Here is a 23,908-nt window from a genome sequence, read left to right on the forward strand (position 1 = left end):
AGAACTCTCATCCCCTCTGATTTCCCCTATAATTCGCCCCCCCTCTTTCTCTCTCTATAATCATCCGATTTGAACAATTTTGGGCTCCATTCCACTTGATTTTTTGAGCTCTACCTGATTCCTACACTCGTTTTCACCCTAAGACAGGTATACTCCGCGAATCTCCACATTCTGAAATCGTGTTCTTGAGCAATTTTTTGGGTTTTGTGAATTTCTTATTTCCGTGTTGATTCCTTGATCAAATATGCATGAAACAGATGTTTAAACATGGAATAGAACACAATTGTCTGTGATTAACGAGTTTGGAACAGGATTTGAGATTATTTAGGGATTGAGAATTTTTTTCAATTTGTTTTTTTTTTTATCACAACTCGATTTCGCTTTTCATTTTCATGTTGCTTTGAGTTCTTAATTGATTATAACCATGTTGAGAGCAATGATTCTATTTTGTAGAGAATGAAGCGCACGAAAACATCAGCAAAGAAAAACACACAAGAAGCGGGTTCGTCACAGCTGGAGAAGCAAAGGCCAAAGAAGTGGGATAAGTCTGATACCACCCACTACAACAACATGAAGAAGGTAGCCGTTCCGGCTACACAACTAGCATGTCCTGAGACGATGACAATATTGGGAATCCAAGCAGACATTGAAGGACTGTTCCAGAACATGGGTCTAGGCCAACTATGCAACCTCAAGGAACCCACTTATCCGGAGTTGGTACGCCAGTTCATAGCATCCGCATACGTCACCCGTCCCGATGATAGGCATGAGGAAGGTTTTCTGGCATTCGTAGTGCAGAAAGTATACTATGAGGTATCTTTCACAGACCTCTGCGGACTATTTGGATTGAGTGCGGGGGAGAGGACATATGGTCTTTATTGGACTTCAGAGCTGTTGAACTTCTGGGAAACGATTGGCACATGGGTTTATAGATCTTCTCAGGCAAAGGAGTCACTTATCCGGAGCCCAGTACTGAGATATGCGACACGCCTCATTGGCTCATTGCTATACGGGACAACCACAGCCGCATCAGTCACGCAATGGGAGTTGTGCCTCCTGTACCAAGGTGTGAGGCATTTGCTACCGGCATTTGGAAACTCTACATTCCCACCTGCTACTGCCTTCAACATGGGAGCGGTGCTGGCCGCAAACTTAGCAGGATACAAGGGGAAAGTAACCAAATCCAAGAGCAATGCATGTGGATTTGGTGCAGTGATTACTCGGATCCTTAGACATGTGGGTGTAGACTGCAAGAACCAGGAGGTAGCACTGGACAGATCGAACAACATTGCTTGGAACTACCTGGATGTCATTTCTCTAGTAAGTAAGGAGTTCATAGCTGGTCCCCACTCGAGGATCGATCGGGATGGTCCTTACGTCTACGTATTCCAGGACCGAGCGAAGAAAACACTCTACTGCCACCTACCTCAGATCGGTCTCACTTCTCTACTTTCAGAGGCTGCAGTTGAGTTCCTACCCCCTGCTACCGCACTAGTAGACAAGCCATCCTTCTTCACGCCAAAATATCAGACCAAAGGCAAGGGCGTGGTTGATGAAGAAGGAGAAGATGAGGCTGCACAAGCCATTCCAGATGATTCACAACCCCATCAGCTACTCCCATCAGACTCCAGCCAGTACAAGCTGCAAGAGCTTCCACCGAACGCCACTTCGCGCCAGCAACAACATTGGAGAGATCAGAGCATAAAGACAAACAACGACATGCTACACAAGATCTGGGCTGCCATTTCACGTATCAGGCCGTGTCGTTGCCAAAAGGATGATGTAGTTCATCGGGACAACTCTCCATCCAGCTCTGGTTCGGGTTCGAGTGGTACACACAGGGTAAGAAAGAGGTCCAAGAGACCCAATGATGCGGAACATCTGGAGCAGGAGACGAGGAGTAGGAGCTATCACCGGCTATTTTATTTTCTTTTCTATTCTAACGTTTTATGGTCTTATTTTCTGTTAATTTTGAACTGAGTTTTTTTTTGGGTTTCTTAATTATGAGTTTGTATTTCTTTTACATGGTTTCTTCGTTTTATTTGGTTGTGTTCTGAGTAGTTTTTAATTCGTATTCAGCTTTGCCTTGCTAGATAAACCAAATAACTATTATTCGAGGAAAGAGGTTATATCAAGTGTTCCTCGGAATTTCCTCGGTATTTCTTTAAAAAAAATAAAAAAAATCAATGATATTCTGTTTCCGAGTCATCATCACTAGATGAATCTGAATCTGGATCTTGGTGAAACTCTCCAATTACTGGTTCATCCTCTACGTGAACGACGGCTTCCTCTCCAAAGTCGGTTAAATCGACTACAAGGCCAACTCCAGCTAAATTTTCTGCTGCACTACAGTTGCCGGATGTGCTTGGTTGTAGTGGGTCTTCCAGCTCAGAACTTCCCTGAACTCGGCCTCTCGGGTTGAGTCTTGTAACAGTAACCCATGGATCATCTCTGTTCCTTACCCGGGGGTACTTGATATAACAAACCTGTAACATTTAGAAAAATTATAAATTAATACACATGATGATGAATCATTCTGAATAATTAACATTTAATTACCTGATCGGCCTGGGAAGCAAGAATGAAAGGATCATAATATTGCAGCTTTCGCCTCGAATTTACTGATGTAACACCAAATGCATCTGTTCTCACACCTCGATCTGGGGTGTTGTCGTGCCAATCACAATAGAAAACAGTACAGCGCAATCCAACCATGCCCAAATACTTGATTTCCAAAATCTCATGTATGTGTCCGTAGTATACATCATCTCCTGATGCAGAACAAACGCCATCATCATAAGTCGTACTCGAACGTCTCCTCTTCTGAGTTGTGAATGCATATCCTCGAGTACAAAATCTCGGATATGACTTCACAACAAAGTTTGGTCCAACGACCATCTCACGTATCCAATCGTCAAATGTTTCACCTCTGGCCAAACCAGCAGACACCTATTAATAGCACATATATATATATGTTATATCAATAAATGTGAATTAGTATAAATATGTGATAAAATATATTTTAATTTGTTTAAAGCACTCACATAAGTAAACATCCATCCAGTAAATTCTCTCTGCTTCATTTCTTCTAGTTCGTCCTCTGTGGCGTATCTATACTCGAACCGCTTTTCTGCCATGAAAATCCTGTATATGATGACAATAATGTAATTAATTAAGATTTAAATTTCAACTTGTTAAAATAAAAATTTGTAAGCTCATTTATTTACCTCTCATATTGAAGAACGTCTTCGCAGTTGGTGAGCAAATATGTTTGCAAATTACTGCGCTCCTGCTCAGTAAGTCGACGGTCCTTTGGTTTTCCGCTAAGTCGTCCAACGTCTGTGAAAATGTCTGGAACCGTAACATGATATGTTGCCCGTTCGCCTCTATCATCATGCCGAGCAGGTCTTCTGTTTTTGGTCTGAACTTCTGCTGGAAAGTAGTACTCGGCAAAGTTTGAAGTTTCTTCATTGATCATCTGTGCGACTATAGAACCTTCCACCCTACTTAAATTTTTCACCATCTTCTTCAAATGGAACATATACCGCTCATACAGATACATCCATCTATACTGCACAGGACCACCAAGTTCCAATTCTCTTGCCAGGTGAATAACAAGATGCTCCATAACATCAAAAAATGAGGGAGGAAATATCTTCTCAAGGTTGCACTGAATCACGGCTATGTTAGTCTTCAAATTTTCAATACCTTCAAGAGTCACTGATCTCGTGCATAAATCGCGGAAGAAACCACTTATCCCTGCAATTGCTTCATGAACATTTTGTGGTAATAGTTCCTTGAAGGCGAACGGAAGGAGGCGCTGCATCATTACATGGCAATCGTGGTTTTTCAAGCCAGTAAACTTTCCTTCCTTTCTGTCGATACAGTTACGCAAATTTGATGCGTAACCGTCTGGAAATTCCACATCGTTTGAAATCCAATCAAAGAACGCATCTTTTCCCTCTGCATCAAGTCGGTATATGGGAAAAGGAGCCCTACCATTTTCATCAACATGAAGTTCTGAACGAGCACATATATCGACTAAATCCAGTCTTGACTTCAAATTATCCTTTGTTTTACCTTGAACATTAAGGATCGTGTTCATGAGATTGTCAAAAAAGTTCTTCTCAATATGCATGACATCTAAATTATGCCTTAGCAGATGATCCTCCCAGTATGGCAGATCCCAGAAAATACTTTTTTTGTGCCAGTTATGTAGTTCTCCAACAGCATCTACCGGAAAACGCTCATGTCCACCGACTTCTGGCGTCCTTTCTGCACCAAAATCTCTTAGTTGTATCTTCAAATCTTTCCCACAAATTTCCGGAGGTGGACTGTCAAACACCCTCTTGTTCTTCGTAAACAAATTCCTACTCCTACGATATGGATGATCAGGTGGTAGGAATCTCCTGTGACAGTCAAACCAACACGTTTTCCTTCCGTGTTTTAGTTGGAAAGCATCAGTGTTATCTTGACAATATGGACATGATATCCTTCCATGCGTTGTCCATCCAGACAACATATCATATGCTGGAAAATCACTTATTGTCCACATTAGTACTGTCCGCATTTGAAAGTTTTCTTTACACGAAACATCGTATGTTTCAGCACCTTGAGCCCATAGTTGTTGCAACTCATATATTAGTGGCTGAAGAAACACATCAAGTGATCTCTTAGGATGCTCTGGTCCGGGAACGAGAATCGAGAGAAACAAAAACTCTCGTCGCAAGCACAAGTTTGGGGGGAGGTTGTATGGTGTAAGAATGACGGGCCATAGAGAATATTGTCTTCCACTCTTGCCAAACGGACTGAAACCATCAGTACATAATCCAAGGTAGACATTTCTTCTTTCATACGCAAAGTCGGGATACTTTGATTGGAAATGCTTCCACGCTTTTGCATCTGAAGGATGTCTGATCTCACCATCTGTTGAGTGCTCCGCATGCCATCTCATTGGTTGCGCTGTGCGTTCAGACAGATACAACCTCTGCAACCTTTCCGTCAAAGGTAAATACCACATCCTTTTATATGGCACTGGAACTCTTCCAATTGTATCTTTATAACGAGGCTTTCCACAAAATTTGCATGTAACCCGCTGTTCATCCGCCCTCCAATAAATCATGCAGTTGTCGCTGCATACATCTATTACCTGATACGATAAACCAAGACCAGCTACGAGTTTCTGAACCTCGTAGTATGAACCAGGAGCTACATTATCCTCGGGTAGAATACCTTTTACAAAATCAGCAATTGCATCCACACAGTCTTCAGCCAAATTATAATCTGTTTTAATGCTCATCAATCTTGTAGCAGATGATAAAGCTGAATGACCATCTCTGCAACCTTCGTACAATGGTTGCTTTCCAGCATCCAACATATCATAAAATCTCCTAGCTTGTGCATTGGGTAAATCTTCCCCTCTAAAATGATCATTTACCATCTGCTCAGTACCTACACCATAATCTACATCCGTTCTAATTGGTTCTTCTAATCTAACCGCTGGCTGAGGTTCACTAGTACTACCATGTTCATAATCAGTTTCCCCATGATGATACCAAATTTTGTAACTTCGTGTAAACCCACTCAAATATAGATGAGTCCAAACATCCCACTCTTTAATAACCTTTCTATTTTTACAATTAGAGCAAGGACATCTTAACATACCTGTTTTTGCTTCCGGTTGTCGGTGAACTAACCCCATGAATTCAGTTATACCTCGTTGGTATTCTTCCGTAAGCAATCTCGTGTTCGGATCCAAATGAGGTCGATCGATCCAAGAACGAAAATAATTTGAAGAAGACATATTTTTTATGAATCAAATTCGTGTGTAAATAGAGTAAGAGGGAGGATGAAGATATGAAGTGAATGAAGAGGAAGAGGAGTGCTTGTATTTATAGTTTAAATCCTGCCGACATACCGAGGAAATTCCGACGGAATTCCGACGGAAAAAACTAGTTCGTCGGAATTTCCTCGGAATTTTGTAAAATCCCCCAACGGCTCTCCAACGGCTATAATATTTCCTCGGAATTCATCGGTTTTTTCCGAGGAACACAGTTTTCCTCGGAATTTCCTCGGAATATTCCGACGAACTGTAGTTTCCTCGGAATTCCGTCGGTATATTCCGAGGAAATTCCGAGGAAACCCAATTTTGTGTTTCCTCGGAAATTCCTCGGTATATTCCGAGGATTTCATTTTCCGTCGGAATGTCCGTCAGAATATCGCTGTTTTCTTGTAGTGGTTCTATATTATACTGGTTTTCATGCGGATGTAGACGAGTATTAGTTCAGAGTTGCTCAAAAGAAGAAACTAAACAGATCATAAATTTTCATTAAGCTGTTTACTTGTAGAACAAGAAACATTATGACAAGACAATCACAAAAGAAAAGTAAACAAAAAATGGAATGGTTAAACAAATCAAATCAAGAAACTATATCCATTTCATTCTCTCCTTCTCTTGCTTTCTTTTTTCCATCTTGAACATTATCATCATCCTTTGTTTCTTCTCCATTCTTCTCTTCTTCTTCACCATTCTTCATAGCTATATCTTTCTCTTCACCCTTTGCATCTTCATCTTCTTCTTTGTTTCCTCTTTTACTCTCTGCTTCCGATGAAAGCTCCTCTACAGATGCATTATCTCCTCTTCCTTGTGATTTCTCCTCCTTGTAAACCAAATCAGGATGCTTAAAGAACAAATACATATGAGCATCTTCTTTCACTCCTAAATCTATCAGCTTCATTTCATCTTCATCATCCTTAACCAATCTTCTACTCTCCTCTTCATCCTCGACCACAAGTATCAAACGCTTCACCGATAGTTTCACCTCCGTTGCAATCCTCTCCTTTAGTTCCTTCACCGTCGCATTTTCACTCACCTCAGCATCTATAAATGTACCCGTTATTACCTCCACATTTACCTTCATTGCTTCAACACTCTCTCCACCAAAATCTTGTGGTTTTGATTGTTAAGACAAAGATTCATTTCTTCTTTGTATGTTCACTTTTGTGATTTACCCTCTCTCTCTTTATTTTTGATTTTTAATTTCAAGATATTGTTTTGTATGAGAAAACATGAACTAACCAAACACAAACTCATGCTATTTTCGTTTTCGAATATTTTGTTTAATTTAATTTGTGGTAATTAGTACTATCTTGTTGCGGATATATTGCAACGAGGGGTTTTAATATATTTTGAGTGAGTAGCATTCTTAAACAAATTCTCTCCTCAAAGTTAGGGAACTAATTAACAAAGTCGTTATGATTTTACGACTTGAATTAAAGCTACACAACGTAAATTACACACAAAGCAAGACAACAAGATAAACAATGAACAAGTATAACAAAACAATTAACAATAATTCTAGACAATCAAAGAAACTATTATAAACAATGATAAGCAAATATGGGGAAAACATTGGACCATTAGCCAAGCAATTAATTAGATTAGAGCAAAACCAAAAACCCAACTATGATTAGAGATGGCAAAATGGAGGCTTGCATGCGGGCCTGGCCCATAAAGACCCAATGCGGGGCGGGATTGGACACAGATTTTACTGCCCGTTTGTTAGCGGGCCTCGCGGATTATGCCCGCAATGGTATTGGGTCAAAGTGGGTTGGGCCAAAGCGGGATGCAGGACAATTGGGTGGCCCGCTTGAATTTTCTCATTTCATCTCTTTGGTAACATCGACAAGAGCTTAGAGCAAACCGGAGATGATGATGGCGATTCTCATTTCCTCCAACCGGTGACCTAAACTCATTTACTTCAGTTGTGCCTCTTCCAGTTCGCTTTCAATCAAGGAATCATCTTTTCTCTTCAAGCTTTGCAATGATGACCAGAACTCGTTCACTTTCTTTGTAACACATCGAAGGGAAAAAGCGTTTCTTTTTTTTTGAAGTGAGTGAGTGGAGACAAGAAATTGTACACAAAACTTGTTTTTTATTGTTATTTTTCTGAAAAATTAATCATCGTTCTCGAATGTAAGTTGTTTAAACATTCATTTTATATACACAAAACTTGAATTTACTTAATCTTTTTTTTTTAACTTGTATATATATATATATATAAGATTGTAGTAGGACAAGTTGTTGTTTCTGGAGAACACCAATAGGTACAGTGTCTTATGCTACAAACGAGAGTCGAGAAAATATTTGTAACTTAATGGATTTGATCAACCTGATAACTTATTAGGAATGTCAAACAGTTTGATCCGTCCCGTCCCGTCCCGTCCCGCAGCGGGCTCGTCTTCGAGCAGGTCACGGCGGGCCAGGCCCGCGCGGGCTGCGGTCCTTAAAATGGCTGACCAAACCCATACCACAAAACATGTAGGCCTTTGCGGATCGGCCCGCGGGACATAGAATTACAAACGAACATATGGCTCCTGAATGCTTCAAGATATGATTCAAGGCGCTTTATCAGTTTCATGACGAGTGAGTTTAGTCGATGATTGAATTGGATAAGGCAATACACTTGTTAGTTGAAGATTTTAGTTGGATCAAAACACTAGTTTATTTACTTTTGTTAGACTCCAAACATTTTAAAAATAAACAATACTTTAGTTGCTGAATCCAAATATTATAACTCATAAGTTCATAACAAATGCTTTAGTTTTCTGAATCCAAAATTATATAAAACCAACACCAAATCAAAGATGCTAATCCCAAAAATAAATAAAAAGAAAACACCAATCACACTTCTTATTCTTCATCTTTATCACCAACAAGCGACAAAAAGATAGAAATTTCTCTTCTTCACCATCAACTTCATCTTCTGCAAATAAGAATAATAGAAGTGAGTTAAAGATATATTGAAACCTAAAACTCCAAAATGTATGATAGTGTGAACAAATACATATAGGCAAAACTATGAAGAACCCATTGCGGGAACTAGATCTTCTTCTTCGGTGGAAAGTGAGTTTTCAAACATCTTATGATGACTCGAAGAAGCTCCACAAGTGCAGATCGAAGGCGCTAGGGAGACCGGAAGCATCATCGACCCTGAAACCACCATCACCGGAGCTACATAACGTCGAATCGCCTTCTCTCTCTCTCTCTCAATGTTTTAGGGGAAAGCAGAAATGGGGATTTAGGGTTGCGGGCCTTTAAAATCCCGCAGGTTAAGCCCATCCCGCTTTCAACCCGTCCCGTTTTCGACCCGTCCCGCTTTTGACCCGTCCCGCGAGGCCCGCAATTTTGCGGGCTTACCAAATGGAGGCCCAATCCCGCCTCGCAGCAAGCCTTTACGAGCCAGGCCCGCGGTCCAGATCCTTGATTGCCATCCCTATAACTTATTGATGTCTCTTCTTCTTGCTGGTTCACAGGATTGGTCAAGCTTTGAAGATATGGGCCCGCGGGCTGACCCGCATACCCGCTGCTATAGTGTGGGTCGGGATTGGTCATAGGGTTCAGGGCCCGTGTCCCGCAGCGGTACGACCCGCAAAGACCCAACTGAAAATGGTACCACAACGGGGCGGGACAAATGGGTTGCGGGTGAGCCCAATTGCCATCTCCTATGATGTAAGGCCAACTACGTTGCTCAACCATTCAACATGGAAAGTCACAAACTGTGACAATATTTGCAAGACTCTCACCCTCTCTCTGTTTTAAAAGAGAGACTGCAACAAGTTTTTAAGCTGTTGACTATAGTTTTCTACTGACCAAACCCAACCAGGCAGAAAAACAAAAGACTAAGCTGACAATCTATGTTGAGTTGTAATCTTGCCAAAGTCCAAAGGTAAAATGTTTGGTAAGGTGATCATTCCATTCAAACATAAAACACAGCCATGATTTTTAGTTGTTTACCAAAAACAGTACTTCAACAACTGGTGTGATAAAATCTTTCTAGGTTAAGGTCCATTACAAAATCTTACGATAAAATCTATTTACATTTGTAAGTAATGCTAAATCTTATTTAAACAAACTGTGCGACTCTTTTCATCTATACTCTAACTGAATCTCTATGGAGTTTCAGCTGAGCTTTGACTACCTTTGAGTTTCTTACTGCTCTTCTGCTGAAGCATCTCCTTGATCTCCACTTCTCTCTTATCCACAACCTTGATCAAGTCCTTGAAACTTCCTGCCCTCAAACTTCTCCCTGATCTAGAAGAACTAGCTTCTTCACTCACCCTTACCTCATCACTCTCTTCCTCTGGTCTTAACCCTTGGCATTGCCAGAAAACTTTCCAGCAGAAGAGGGTGAGCGCAATGAACCAAACTATACCACATATTAAGAACAGTCCCCAGAAACTCTGTACCGAGAGTTGATAGTTCTCTGTGTCTGCAATCTGCACTGAGCATTCGTGACTGTACGTAAGCCATTTCTTGCGGATTTTCTCCAATTTTCCTTCTTCAGACAGCTGCAGGATCGCCGTTGACATGTCCACAGCTAAAGGAGAATCTCTCTGGAAAGCCTGAAACAATCCATAACCAAAAAGTTCATTAAGAGAGCCAACAAAATGAGTTGAAGCCAAACCGGTTTTTACATACAAATCCCCAGCCTGTCCGGGTGAACTCCTGTCCAACAGTACGGAACTCGCAGTTGCTGTTTGACAACAAAGCTTTGATGTAAGGAAGCTCGTCGACTATGGCTGCTACACCACCGCCTCTGGGACCAAGTTGAAGAGCAGAGAGATAGTCTTCTTCGTTTTTAAGCGGAATGATTCTTGATGGAGCTATGTTAAGTTCATTGACCAGATACTTGTACGCAAATGTACCGTCCTGGACTCCAATGGGTTCGCTGCTTGTTATTAGACTGTCCATTCCTTCTATCCGAGATGTTAGCTGTTGAACGGTGAGGATCGAAGTGAGACTAGCTGTGTAGCTTGAGTTGATGATCAGAACCACAAACAACCATATGAGTAGCACAAACCTCCCCAAAGTGCTCACCGTGTTCTCCCCTGAAAAAACAAGAATATAGAAAACTCGAATACTTGATGTTTTGTAGGTTCCAGTTTGTAATGGAGTACGTACTGTGAGAGAAGAACATTGTTGAGAAGCTAAACCTGCAACGTTGAAGACCAAAAAAGGAAGTGGCAAAGCTTTAGTGCTTCAGTTTAAACTTATGAGTTTTTGTTTTAATTTACTAATTGTTTTGTGTGTGTTTTTTTCTCATCTTTGTCACATCTTATGTCAAGAGCTTGGGACTAACCAGAAAACGGTGATGATTTGACGCCTAGGAGGTCCACGGAACTCTTCATTAAACCGGTGTTCAAGAATCCAAATGATGGCTCCCACAAAGAGGAAAAGGAGTCCGGTCACAGCCCACATCTCCACAGTGAATGGCTTCAAGAAGGACCATGGACTAGACTTGCCCCCCTTCACTGGAGCTACCACCACAAGCCCTGATTCCATAAATGGCTGCGTAAAATCAACAAACTTGGTCCTGTTTGTAACAATTGTTATATCCCCAACAGCTACATCAAAATTCTAAAGACATAAAAAGAAAAAAGAAAAAGAGAGAGGTTAGTTTAGTATCCATGTACTTGATTTGAGTAAGTGAAAGAAGAAGCAACACTCACATTTGAAGCAACTTCATTTACGAGATTGTCATATGAAGGGTTTCTCTTCCCGTCTCCATATAGTATATAAGTACGTGGGACGGGGTACGGAAGCAACTCAACCGCAGCTTCAAAGATGTCGATGCAGTATCCTTTAACACCAAGCTGGTTCTTCTCCTCAGACGCATAGTTTTTGTAGCTCACACGGTTAGGCACGCCGATTTTGAGCGGCTCTCCATTGTCAGGGAATACCCAACCTCGAGGTGGTTTTGTTACTCCTCCTGGCCATATGATCTCATTAAGACGTTGATGTTCTACAGATGTGTTTGGAGGCTTAGAGTAGAATGTCTCAGGAGGCTCTACTGAGAAGCCTGTATGATTCGACCAGTAGCCAACTCTGTGTGGACCTCTACTGTTTATGTTTATAACGTCGTATGCTGGATTGATCCGGTTTTTCTCTGGATCAAACTGGATCGGTCCGGTCAGACCTGTATAGTTCATGTCATGAATGACCTGGAGGAACCTCTCTCCTTCATTGAAGACGCTAAGTGCTGAGAACTTAATGTTGGTACCGTTGGTTTTCCTCAGATTCGGATCAGTAGAGAAAGTCACTCTGTTGCCTTGGCTGAAGAAAACATCGAGAGCACGAGCTACCAACCAAACAGTATCATAAGCATACATTGCATAAGAGTTGAAGCCATCATCATCACCTCCTGAAGTCTCCTTGGTTCTAAGGCTTTTCCATCGTGCTTTAAACCGTCTCTTCTCGTTACTCTCAGGTGTGTAATGGCGAAAAGCAACTACTCCTTGCAAGAGATCCATAGTTTTGGGATCCAACCCTGAATCCCAAGCTGTAAGAAGCCAATCAGTGGCGATCCAGACATAGCCACTCTCCATCATTCCAAGAGACTTGGCCACAGAGAAAACGTTTAGACCTGAATCAGGATTCACATGAACAACAAAGATGCGAGATTCCATCAGATTAGCAGAAACCAATAGATCATGGAGTGAACTTTTATCTGCACCAGGTCTAAAAGCAGCCTTGTAAGAGATCTTGGCACGTTTCTTAGCTAAAGCATCGCCTAATACAGAGATCCCGTTCCTACCATACTCATCATCAACAAAGATGGCAACAACTTCTCTCCACCGGCAATAGGATACAAAATCTGCTATTGCGTTCATCTGGAAGTAGTCGTTCTGTGTGCTTCGAAGGAAGTAAGAGTATTGTAGTGAAGAAAGCGTCGGGTCAGTCGCTGCAAATGACAAGAGAGGTACATGGAGCTCATTAGCTACATGGGAGATTAAGTGAGCGATTCCTGAAGATTGTGGACCAATGGCTGCAACCACCTTGTTCTCCATTACCTGCAAAGCTACACAATAAGAAAATATATCACCAATCTCCTTCAACATATCCAAATACCAATAAGAGATTTATGAACACAACAAGCTCTAAGACAATAGTAGGACAGAATCATTAATCTAGTACTAAACCCACAGCTTCATTGAGGGGTTTTCAGTTTTTCACAAGCAACTTTCAGGCATAGTAATATGAAAAAAGTACCTCCCATAGTGCCAACAAATCCACTACAGTTTGAGTCATGGAAGACAATATTGAGCTTGGTTCCCCTGAGAATATTCTGGTCAGCATTAACGTCTTCAATGGCCACCATAAACGCGGGTTTAGCTGCTCTTCCAATGAAAGAATCATAAGTAAACAGAGCTCCAACGTTGACAGAGCTGGGCCGAGAAGAAAAAGAAGAGTTTCTTAAGAAACTTTCTCTACCAGCACCTTCTGTCGGCAAAACCCAAAAGCCAGAAACACATAGGAACATGAGTCCCATAGAAACACCACTAATCATCACGCAGAATCCCATCTTTTCGGATTCTCGAACCAAAAAGAAACTGATTTTTACAGGCTCGTGATATTAATCATATGATGATTCGGAGTCAGAAGAAAGAAAAGAAACCCAATCGAAGAGGCACTGACGACCATTAAAATCAACGTCAAAAGAAAATAATGGGCCAGACAAGAAGACAAAAGGTGTCATGACAACTTGCTGAACATTGAATCAAAGACTAAAATTTTACATACATGAAAAATGTATGTGTATGAACTGTTTGATTCTGTACAGATCAATGGCCACATAAAACACAGAACTGAAACTATCTCAGAGATGGTTCAGAAAGAAACAACGGAACTAATAATTAAATTTAACAAATAAAAGACTTATCATTAAATAATTCAGTTCAGCGAGCAGAACGCCATGGATGATGGCAATAAAATAATATAAATAAAACATAAAATAGCAAATAGTTGGTCAGACAAAACAAGATAGCATACCAAAAACACGTAATAAGATAAAAGCTCCAACAAACAAGTTGGATAAAAAAAATCATGAGCTCATGCTTGTCAGAACGTGGCAATTAATATAATAAATCACAAAACGAAAGAAGATTGACCCAAAAAAAAAAGAAATAGTTTATAAGAATTGTTGGTAACTCTGAAATATATGTATATAGCTACAATCATTGGCTCTTGCCCCCTTTTTATGTGCCAAGTTACAATCAAATCTAATGAACAAAGATTGGAATGTTGACTTGCATGTTAGTTATATCTAATAATATTACAATTTTCATTCTATAAAGTGGAATCTACTCATCAATTTTGTCGTACCTCAGGATCAGCTTGAACTTCCACAACATGAAATGGGTTGTCAGAATCATTACTCCTTCTGAACATTCTCTTGATAGCTTCTTCTTTCTCATCCACAAACTCCACGAAACCAAACACCAATTCCCTTAAACGCATAGTAGGAGAAGACGACCAAGAAGCGAGCGGCATCGAGCTAGTACGCTCCATCCTTCTGTACCGCACAAACTGGCGTACCATCCTGAAAACAAACACCAAAGACGCAGAGACCGAGATTGCAGTGCAGACAAGGTACAACCCTTTGAAGCTCTTGAGATGAAGCTGGTTTGGCTCTGGGTTCCCATCTGATTTCTCTGCGCAAGTCTTCTTGCATAACCATTTCATCCGAATCTCTTGCAATTTTCTCGTCTCGGAGAGTTTCAAGATCGCTCTTGACATGTCTATAGCCAGTGGAGAATCTCTCTTAAACGCCTGTTAAACAAATAAACAAACAGACAATCAAAAAAATCTCAAATCTTTTTGTGCTCTTCTGATTAAGAGAAACGTAAAAAAAAAAGTACTTACAAATCCCCAACCACGGTGCATAAAGGGCTCTCCGACAATCTTGAAACCCGTCCGTTCCGCAAGAAACAATTCAATGTAAGGAAGCTCGTCAACAATGGCAGCTACTCCTCCGAAAGCGGTTGGTCCTAGCTTTAAAGCTCTTTCATACTCCTCCGTCGAGTCAAGTGGGACCAGCCTAGACCGAGCCATGCCGAGACTGTAGGTTAAGTACTCTAAAGTGAAAGTTCCGGCCTGGTAACCGATAGGCACCTCACTTTCCCGCAAGCTGTCAATGCCGGTTATGGCAGAAGGAAGTTGTAGGACTGTGAGGATTGAGGTGAGATTCGCTGTGTAGCTCGCGGTAAGGACCATCAATAAGAAGAGCCATACAATCATCACTAGTCTAGCTAGATTGCTTATCGTATCTTCCTCTGTTGACAGAACAACACAAAGCAGCAAGATCGTAGTTATGAGTTGATAGAGAAAACAAATCTAGAGTCAAATGTGTATCAGACAGATTTGGAAATCTAACTCTTATCAAACTTTTATTTTTCGCTTGCTTGGCAGTGCTAAAGAAAGATGGATAAGACTAAGACTACTCACGATTTCTCTTGAAAAGAGTTGAGAAGCTGAACCTGCAAAACAAATCAGACTAGAAATGTCAGAGAAACACCCAAGAATGAACTATGAATATTACGAGCTGGACTTACAAGATCATTGTGATGAGTTGTTTACGGGGTGGCCCTCTGAAATCTTCATTGATGCGATGTTCGAGGATCCAAATGACTACTGCAATAATCAGGAATGAAGCTAGAACAACACACCATAACCCAATGGTGAAGGGTCTCAGAAAGATCCAAGTCGGATTGTCGTCGTTAGTCGGAATCACCACAACAAGGCCTGTGGAAGCATATGGCTGCGAGAAATCTACTAATTTCGACCTGGTTGGGACTATTGCAAAATCCCCAACAGCTGCATCATATACCTGAAAACAGAGGAATAAAAGAAAAAAAACAGGGAAATGCCCAACCATAATCTCAGTCAGTGATCCATGAGGCTTTTGCAATCAGTTTTGTACACTTTTGAAGTGGGTACTTACGCCATCCGTGACCATTTGAATAATGTGTTTGTAATTAGGACTTGAGTGGCCATCTCCAAATGACTCAAATATGTAAGGAACACTGTAAGGGACAAACTTCAGCGCTTCCTTGAAAATGTCAATGCAAAGTCCTTTGATCTGATGGCTACTGTTATTTTCTTCGGTCACAAACTCGACAAAGCTCACTCTGTTCGGGACAACAATCTTCAGTGGACTTGCAGAGTCTGCAATAACCCAACCACGCGGCTTTTCACGGCCACCACCAGGCCAGGTTATGTTACCAAGCTTTTCATCAGAAACAAAGCCAGTCTTCTTATGTGTGTGTCGAGAATCTGGGGGTTCAACTGAAAATCCTCCATTTCTAGACCAGAAACCCACAGTATTTACACCGGTTTTGCCTACATTGATGATCTCATAGTCACAGCCAATGACATTTCGACCAGAACCAAACCGAACTTGACCGGCTATACCAGTGAAGTTCACCTGCAGAAGTTTCTCAAGTAGTACCTTCCCGCTATTGAAAATTTTGACTCTCTCCAGGTGCAGTTTAGTTCCTTCTGCATGAATTAACTTCTCGGAGTAAGAGAATGTTATGTTGATTCCTTCATTCAGCATTTTCTCGATGCCGTATGCGATCATCCACACTGTATCATACGCATGCAACGCGTAGGCGTTCATTGATCCGTTGCTCTTTAGTTTATGTGTCAACTGGTGCACCTTTAAGGATTGTGGGATATGTTGACGAAGCCCCACTACACCTTCGAGACCTTTTAAAGTACCTTTGTCAATCAAAGAAGAATCTAAGGTAACTGAGAGCCAGTCTGTGGCGAGCCAAACATATTCACGAGTCATCATCTGCAGCTTTTGCGCTATCCTAAAGATTCTGAGCAACGGGTCAGGACCAAAATGAAGAACATAGACTCGAGGACCGAGGGACTTGGATTTTTTCAAAGCGTCAGTAACGGAGCCTTCTTCAAAATGCACTGAGAGCGGCACTTTATGGGAAATTCTGGATCTTTTCTTGTACAGTTCATCATCTAGAGCAGAAACTCCGTTTCTTCCGAGCTCATCATCTGAGTATACTGATATCACCTCTTTCCATCCGTGAAAAGTGATAAAATCCACAAGGGCGGACATTTGGTGGGCATCATCAGGTGTAGTCCGAAGAAAGAAGGGAAACTGGAGGGCAGAGAGAGTTGGATCGGTTGCTGCAAATGAGACGAGAGGAAACTGGAGCCCTTTGGCAATATCTGACAACGTATGAGCAATGGAAGATGAAAGTGGACCAATCATAGCGACCACTTCTTTGTCAAGCACTTTAAAAGCTGCAAAAAAAAAAAAACAAAATCATTCGAATTTAAACCAGCCCATTACTAGTAAAACCAAAGTTATGCTACCAACATACGTTCTAGTAAGGAACAGCCTGTACTGGGTCTGAAGTCTATTATGTTCTGTATATTGTTAGCATTTGACACCAAACATATGCACCGACAGTAACTGATTCAAAACATAATTGATGTGCCAATAATTTCGGATATATCTTATGTGAGCTTATCAAACGCCACTTTAGTGGTGCTATTCTTTCACTAACTCTATTTGGTCCAGATGTTAGCTCCTACCATCTAAGTGAATGAAAAAAAAAACTAGAAGAACAGTCATGGTACCTCCAAAGGACCCATGAAAGACATTGCAGGAAGAGCCCTCCATAAACAGACGCAGCTCCCTTTCTTTGAGAACGCTTCTGTCAGCGTTCACATCAGAGACAGCTGCCTCGAGAGCTACTTTTGCAGCTCTACCGATAACCGAGTCAAAAGTGAAAACAGCACCAACGTTCACCACTTTAGGCCTTTGACAACCCATTGGAACCACCAGAATGGCCACAATCAGTGCCATTATAGCCACAGATGGATCAATGCTCAGTCCCATCACAAGAACAGGAGAAAAGAAATCAACTTTGTGACCTGTAGAAATAGGAGAAAATCAAGACAAGATCTAAGCGAGGAAGGAGCAACTCAAATTGAGAAAGTAACTAAGAAAAGGTAACAATGGGGATATGAAGAAAGAGTTTTTATTACCAGTTCATCTAAGAAACAAGCAAAGCGAAAACAGAGCAAAAGACAACAGTTCAACCGGAAGAAGTTATTTTCTCTTTCTTTTTTTTTGACAAACTTCGGGTTCTCCGAGGAATATAAGCAAACACTTTGCAGGCATAAGCTGGAAAAAAAAGTGAAAATTTTACGACAAAGCAACGAATTATTAATTAGCAAATGTCAGGGAACCATTGATTGGACAGGAGACAGATTCCTAAAGGGATAGAAAACCCAAAACCCCCAGAAAGTCATTTTCTTCTTTTCTTTTCTTCTCGTATCAAATCGAATAGAAGAGATTGAGAACACAGAAAAAAAAAATGAAAGAAAAAGTGAAAGAGAGAGAGGAAAAACGAGCGACTGAAGAGCTTCTTTTTTTGTTTTGTTTCTGTTCGAGCGATGAATTCATATCTGTATATTGTTTAGTCAAAGCATCCGTTGTAACCCGTGGGCCCATTTGTAGGCCCACAACTAACGTCCCTTAGTGCTTCCGGTTTAGTAAAAAAAATTGGACCGTCAAGTTGGTGTATCTTTCTTTTAGTATCCCTTGCACAAAATCTTCCCATATGTTTAATTAGTACAAAATTTACATGTGAAGAACATATAATTTTGGGTCTCAATTGCGGTGAGACACAAGATACAAGATACATGATGCACTGATCAACACTTCATTTTGTCTTCTCTTCCCTTGTTGATAACTGATTATTGCATCATATTTTCCATAGTAGAAAAGCATTCAGAATTCAAAGCTTAATTCACTTAACTTAAGTTAAAGAAAATAACTCAAAACTTAAGTTTTCAATCTCTAAACTCTTGTAAGTTATGTCATAACATGATATTTTCTTATGTAGAGATTATAAACTCCGAATCATATTAGGTAACATATCTAGATAACTTTTAAATACATTAAGAATCCTCTATATTTTGGTAGGATTAGGTCTTATCTTGCATTTTAAGTTTTTTTTTTTCTTCAAGCTTAATTCAACAAAACATACTTAGGAATAGCATGAGTGAACCAAACCCCTTTACTCCAATTATATACCGGGGTCTTATCTCACATATAAGAACAGCCAAGTGGCTTTTGACGATAATTCCTTCTTTGTCTCCATTATAACACCATAAGGCAGCATCCTCTTGAAGAACTACATTAGCTTTTTTGTCCGCAATTTCATCTTTCACTAAAACTTAACAGATTTACTTTGTTTATTAACTTATTAACTGTAGTATTATCTGAGATGTTTAAATCAAGTTTACCATGTTGTTTAAAAGAGTTTGAAACACGTCCCAGAGAAGACTATACATATATGTCAAAAAGAAGCGGATATACCATTTTGACATCCATTCTACGAAAGGTTTAAACCCCTGTTCGGAATTGCGCTAGGCGCTAGTCGGGCGCTCGATACGGGCCTAGCGCCTTGACGAAAAATCGGAGATTAATCGGGGAGTATGTGGAGCCTAGTTTTTAATGATTTTATTTAATTTAATATTTAAAATAAAATATAATATGTAAATATATATTATAATGTGATAATTTATGTATATTGAAATTCATATTAACATTTAAATTAATTAAATCCCATGTTAGTATACATATAGATATATATTTATATGATACAATTGTAAATATTCAAATCGATAAATCAAAATGATTTAACCGTTGAACCTATTGTAGACATTAGAATCACCTATTTAAGATTTATCAAAATGTTTATATCACGTAGGAGAAAAGAAACAGTACAGTTTGTAGCAGATATTATTAATTTATTGTATAGAAAAATCGAACAATAAATAAAGATTAAAATAAGAAAAAGATGTGCAAAATTAAAAAAAAAAAAGAGCTCTAACTACATCCCACATCGGAGAGCAAAACAAGAAGGAACATGTCACATTATCTATAAATATAGATGTTTCTCCTTCGCATAAGTTACAAGGTGGGCTTCCACAAAAGCCCAATACCTGTCAAAAGTGTTAAAATTAATCGGAAAAAATCGGTTAAAAACCCGATTAATCAACTTAGGCGGCCGGTTTATTGTGGTCCGATTAGGTGATCCGATTTGGTCCTAATCGCCACGGTACTCATGCGCCGAGCGCCTAGGCGCCCGAGTTTTCGGCTAGGCGCCCGCGTTTTCGAACATGGGTTTAAACCAATATTTTCATCGTTAGGATCTTTCTCCATCTCCAAAAACACTTTTCTAACTAGTTACCAAAAAAATCCTTTGTGATTGAGATAAAATGATAAATATATGACTTCTTATTTTATTATTTTGTTATTATTTTTCACTTAATTTCGGATATATATATATATGACTTTATCAGTGGTCGTGAATGGTGGTATATCTGAGTTCTGACATCACTCTCACGTTTTATTTTCTTTTCTTTAGGATCATCTGGAGTTACATTTAAAAGAGAAAAAAAAAGTAGAAGGAATCAAAGAGACTTCTAATCTAAGAACTGTAGTGTGATGTCAGAACTCAGATAAGGTGCATGTATATAAAGATTAAAAAAATATATTGACTACTTGCATATTATTATGTATTTCATTTTATTTTCTCTTTCTTGGGGTGCCGAATTTTAAGGAGATTATTTATTGGAAGAGTGTGGAATAATTTGCAAATGACATAAGCCAATGGCAGTGTATGCAACTAGCGAAGTCGTGTTTCTACCCAATCACACTACCCCTGCCCCCATTGTATACCTAGTAGCTCTTCCTAACGTCGGTGATAATTCTTCTCCTCGGTAAAAATCAAATTACACACACAAACTAATCAACTGGCGTTGATCATCCCGGTTTGTTCTAGTTTGAGTCCATTTTTTAACACTGATTATTAAAAGAGAACGGACTCCACCCAAAACTAAGAGGAGTCAAGAGCTGTGATTACAGAGTACTGTTTTAGCAATGAAGTTAGCCAAAGCATTCAGACATCTTGCGATAAAGGTGAAAAACAAGAAGAAAATGAAAACTTACAGAAACTTGATAGTGATTCTGTAGGGGTTCCACAAGAGGAAATTTAGAGTTAATAGATACCTCAAAATGTAGTTTTAGAGCAACTTTATCATTTGGGGTTCTAAACTGGGTTTCTACTCCAAATAAAACTAATAATTTATTTTAAAAAATTTAAAATATAAATCAAAATGCTTTTTAAAAAAGCAAGTTCATTGGTAGGCTGTGTATATAGAGATTCTAAAGAATATTTAAAGTATATAATATGAGAACTTCTCTCATGTCTCTCTCGTATCTCTCTCTCGTTTTCTAAATTTTTTTTCTTATTTTTTAATTACTGAGATACTCTGTGAATATCACGATAGAGCTTCTCGTAAAGTGGTACACTTGGGTTTATCAGTAGTACCATCATTTAGTATGACATTATGAGTATACAAAAAGAGAACCATAAGCTCAAATCCATCTCTTATAAATTTCGCCTTTTGTTTTTTTAGCCCCTTGAAAACATGTTAAGATAAAGTTCAGAGAAAATACCAAACTGAATACTTAGAAAGATTTTACACAGACAGAAACAAATTAAGCTCTTAAAGAGAGCCTTTTCTCCTTTCTTAATTTCCAATTACCAAATAAATGATTTTGCTCATGGGGATACTCTCCAAATTAGCAGTTTCTAGGCATGTTGCCTCAGTAACATGACCCCAACAAGGCCAGAGGATCTACAGTGCCAGACTAAGGTGGTGCCTTTTGTGGTTCCAATCTGCTGTTACCTTGATGGTTTCCTATCAAGATTCCGCTCGTTAATGCTTCTGTTTGGATTTCTGTCACCCGGTACCAGTCATCAGGTAACGGTGTGGTGGAAGGAAAGTTGTTGATAAAGCTCAGCAATATGCCATCATCATCATCCATTGTTGTCTTCACTATCGTTGGCTCATTGTACCTCTTGTAAAGATTAGGGGTTGTTTCTGTCCATTTAACAAAAGATATTAAACACTAAATAATTAATTAGATAAAAATCAATATATGTCTTCGATATTACCAAAGGTCCATACTAGCTTTGGTTTCACTTTAATTACTGTTTCCTTAACAGGATATATAAAAGTAAACCGGACTAAACAAATCTACTAGGCTCCCAAGCATTATATAGATGAATGGTTATACCAAAAATATGTATAATAGAAGATGGTTTAAGTTCTTATACAAGTTCTTACCTGATGATGATTGATGAGAAGAGTTTAGATGATCTATCAACCGATTCTCAAAATCAATTTCCACTCTCTTGTCTTGATCCTCACATAGACTACTAGAAGAAACCGTAACGTCCTTGAAGATTCCACCGCGAGACAAGGCTCGAGACTCCTCCAAGACGGTATCAAGCAATCCACTGTTGCCCGCAGGTGGATAAAGATGGACACCATTGTCAATAATAGTATTATAACTACGAAAATGGGTCGGTATTTGGACTGAAGGAAGCTCTAAGACAGTATTGTCTAGTCCTAAAGGGAAAGAACTCGGTCTCATCTCATGATCTCTCATAAGCAATGAACTACAACTCTTAGCATCAATGTCTTTCTTATTGATAGTGCAAAACTCATTCGACGGTGAGGATGAGGACAAAGGAAGAGAGAAACCAAACTGGTTGTTCTCATTCTCTAGGCTATTGTTGTAAAGAGAGAACATATGAGTATTCATCGGAGTAGCGGGGATGTGGTCTAGGCCGGGATTAGTATATATTAAGGGATCTAAACACATATTTTTCTGAGGTTGAGAAGATGAAGAAGAGAATGAAGAGGAGGGTGATGGAATATTCGAGGAGTTAGTGTATTGAATCATGTTTTGGTGATTAGAATGGTCTTGGTTTGAGAACTGAAATGAATTAAACTCAAACTCATCATCATTATCAATCCCTTGATGATGAATCTCGTGAGGGTATAAAGGCAAACCAGCTCGTTGTCTTCTCTTCATCCTTGTGTTCCAATAGTTTTTAATCTCGTTGTCGGTTCGTCCAGGTAACTACAATATTAAAAAAAAAATCTAATTAAATGATAATAACAAAAGAAAGAAATAGTTAAAGAAAACATTGAAACATGCAAGACTTGTGTTTAACTAGAAAAAATTAATTTCACATATAAATTTCTTAGAACTCTTTAATTTATTGAATTGAAGAAACAAATATGGACCGTAAAAATGTTTATTTTTCAAATGGAACCTGAGAAGCCATACGAGCCCATTTGTTTCCCATCTTAGCGTGAAGCTCGATGATGATCTTCTCTTCATCAGGACTAAATGATCCTTTCTTTAGATTTGGCCGGAGATGGTTAGCCCACCGTAGACGGCAGCTTTTCCCACACCGGAGCAAGCCTGAGTTCTTCTGCACCGCGTTCCAGTTACCTTCGCCGTGTTTCCTCACGTACTCCGTCAAGATCGCATCCTCCTTCGTCGTCCACGGCCCTTTCTTCAACCCCCTCGCCTCAGTCGCCGTGGCCGTCGTCTCTCCACCACCGTGCATATTCTTATGGATGACGGCGTCCCTCCGGTCAAGAAGGATTTTTCTCTCTGTTACTTGATATATACGATGTTTGTATTTTTGTATATATAAGTACTCGTGTATAAGTGTATTATGAATTAGAAATATAGATAAAGGAAGGAAGAATTAAAGAGTATATTTTCATTCTGATAAAATTTTGTGTGTATATTTGGAAAAAATAAATAATTATTACGTAATAATTTGTTGTTATTACGTGCTTTGTTTAAACATTAATGTCTCCTTTTGTCTCTTTCTTGGTCTTTTTTTTCAGATAGACAGAGGATTCAAGAAATTACAGGAGTTCATACATTGTCTGTCTTTAGACCAATTCAAGATAATGAAAAAAAGATTGTGATGTAATAATATTGAGAAGTCTATATTTTTCTTGTAAGATAATCTACACGTCATAGCGTCTCAGTCTCATGTTAATCTATTTGAATATTTTGTATTTATATGTTTACAAGTCGTTCTCAATAAACAATAATCCATAGAAATTAGTCAAAACCGTTTGTTTGATGTTACCAGAGAATCTAAATGAAAATGACTTGTTACATCCATTAATAAACTTTTTATG

General features: G+C 39.4%; 4 protein-coding genes across 6 annotated transcripts; all 4 read right to left on the minus strand.

Moving 5' to 3' along the window:
- Positions 1–6,375: 6,375 nt before the first annotated feature.
- On the minus strand, positions 6,376–7,075 carry LOC106333992 (glutamic acid-rich protein). The gene has a single exon (XM_013772364.1). The coding sequence runs from the start codon at positions 6,918–6,920 to the stop codon at positions 6,420–6,422; it is 501 nt and encodes a 166-aa protein (XP_013627818.1). The 5' UTR covers positions 6,921–7,075; the 3' UTR covers positions 6,376–6,419.
- Positions 7,076–9,808: 2,733 nt separating this feature from the next.
- LOC106335023 (glutamate receptor 3.5-like) lies at positions 9,809–13,757 on the minus strand. Of its 3 annotated transcripts, none has more exons than XM_013773439.1 (6): positions 13,052–13,757; positions 11,512–12,860; positions 11,324–11,419; positions 11,142–11,220; positions 10,481–10,995; positions 9,809–10,404 (listed from the first exon to the last, which is right to left on the minus strand). In XM_013773439.1, exons 1-6 carry the CDS (start codon positions 13,362–13,364, stop codon positions 9,952–9,954), a joined length of 2,805 nt encoding a protein of 934 aa, XP_013628893.1. In that variant the 5' UTR covers positions 13,365–13,757; the 3' UTR covers positions 9,809–9,951. The 3 variants fall into 3 exon arrangements, with proteins under 3 accessions (XP_013628893.1, XP_013628892.1, XP_013628891.1); XM_013773438.1 differs by having other exon boundaries at positions 10,481–10,890; positions 10,964–10,995; positions 11,142–11,419; positions 11,512–12,852; positions 13,052–13,746; XM_013773437.1 differs by having other exon boundaries at positions 10,481–10,890; positions 10,964–10,995; positions 11,142–11,419; positions 13,052–13,744.
- A 189-nt stretch (positions 13,758–13,946) lies between these two features.
- LOC106335024 (glutamate receptor 3.7-like) lies at positions 13,947–18,231 on the minus strand. Its single transcript, XM_013773440.1, has 7 exons — positions 17,858–18,231; positions 17,447–17,743; positions 15,783–17,107; positions 15,394–15,668; positions 15,287–15,318; positions 14,705–15,114; positions 13,947–14,611 (listed from the first exon to the last, which is right to left on the minus strand). Exons 2-7 carry the CDS (start codon positions 17,706–17,708, stop codon positions 14,150–14,152), a joined length of 2,766 nt encoding a protein of 921 aa, XP_013628894.1. The 5' UTR covers positions 17,709–17,743; positions 17,858–18,231; the 3' UTR covers positions 13,947–14,149.
- Positions 18,232–21,291: 3,060 nt separating this feature from the next.
- LOC106333008 (transcription factor GAMYB-like) lies at positions 21,292–23,495 on the minus strand. Its single transcript, XM_013771493.1, has 3 exons — positions 23,017–23,495; positions 22,019–22,820; positions 21,292–21,772 (listed from the first exon to the last, which is right to left on the minus strand). The coding sequence occupies exons 1-3, from the start codon at positions 23,314–23,316 to the stop codon at positions 21,540–21,542; spliced, it is 1,335 nt and encodes a 444-aa protein (XP_013626947.1). The 5' UTR covers positions 23,317–23,495; the 3' UTR covers positions 21,292–21,539.
- Positions 23,496–23,908: the final 413 nt, after the last annotated feature.

Source organism: Brassica oleracea, chromosome C3 (genome assembly GCF_000695525.1).
Source record: "Brassica oleracea var. oleracea cultivar TO1000 chromosome C3, BOL, whole genome shotgun sequence".
Classification (NCBI taxonomy): domain Eukaryota; kingdom Viridiplantae; phylum Streptophyta; class Magnoliopsida; order Brassicales; family Brassicaceae; genus Brassica; species Brassica oleracea.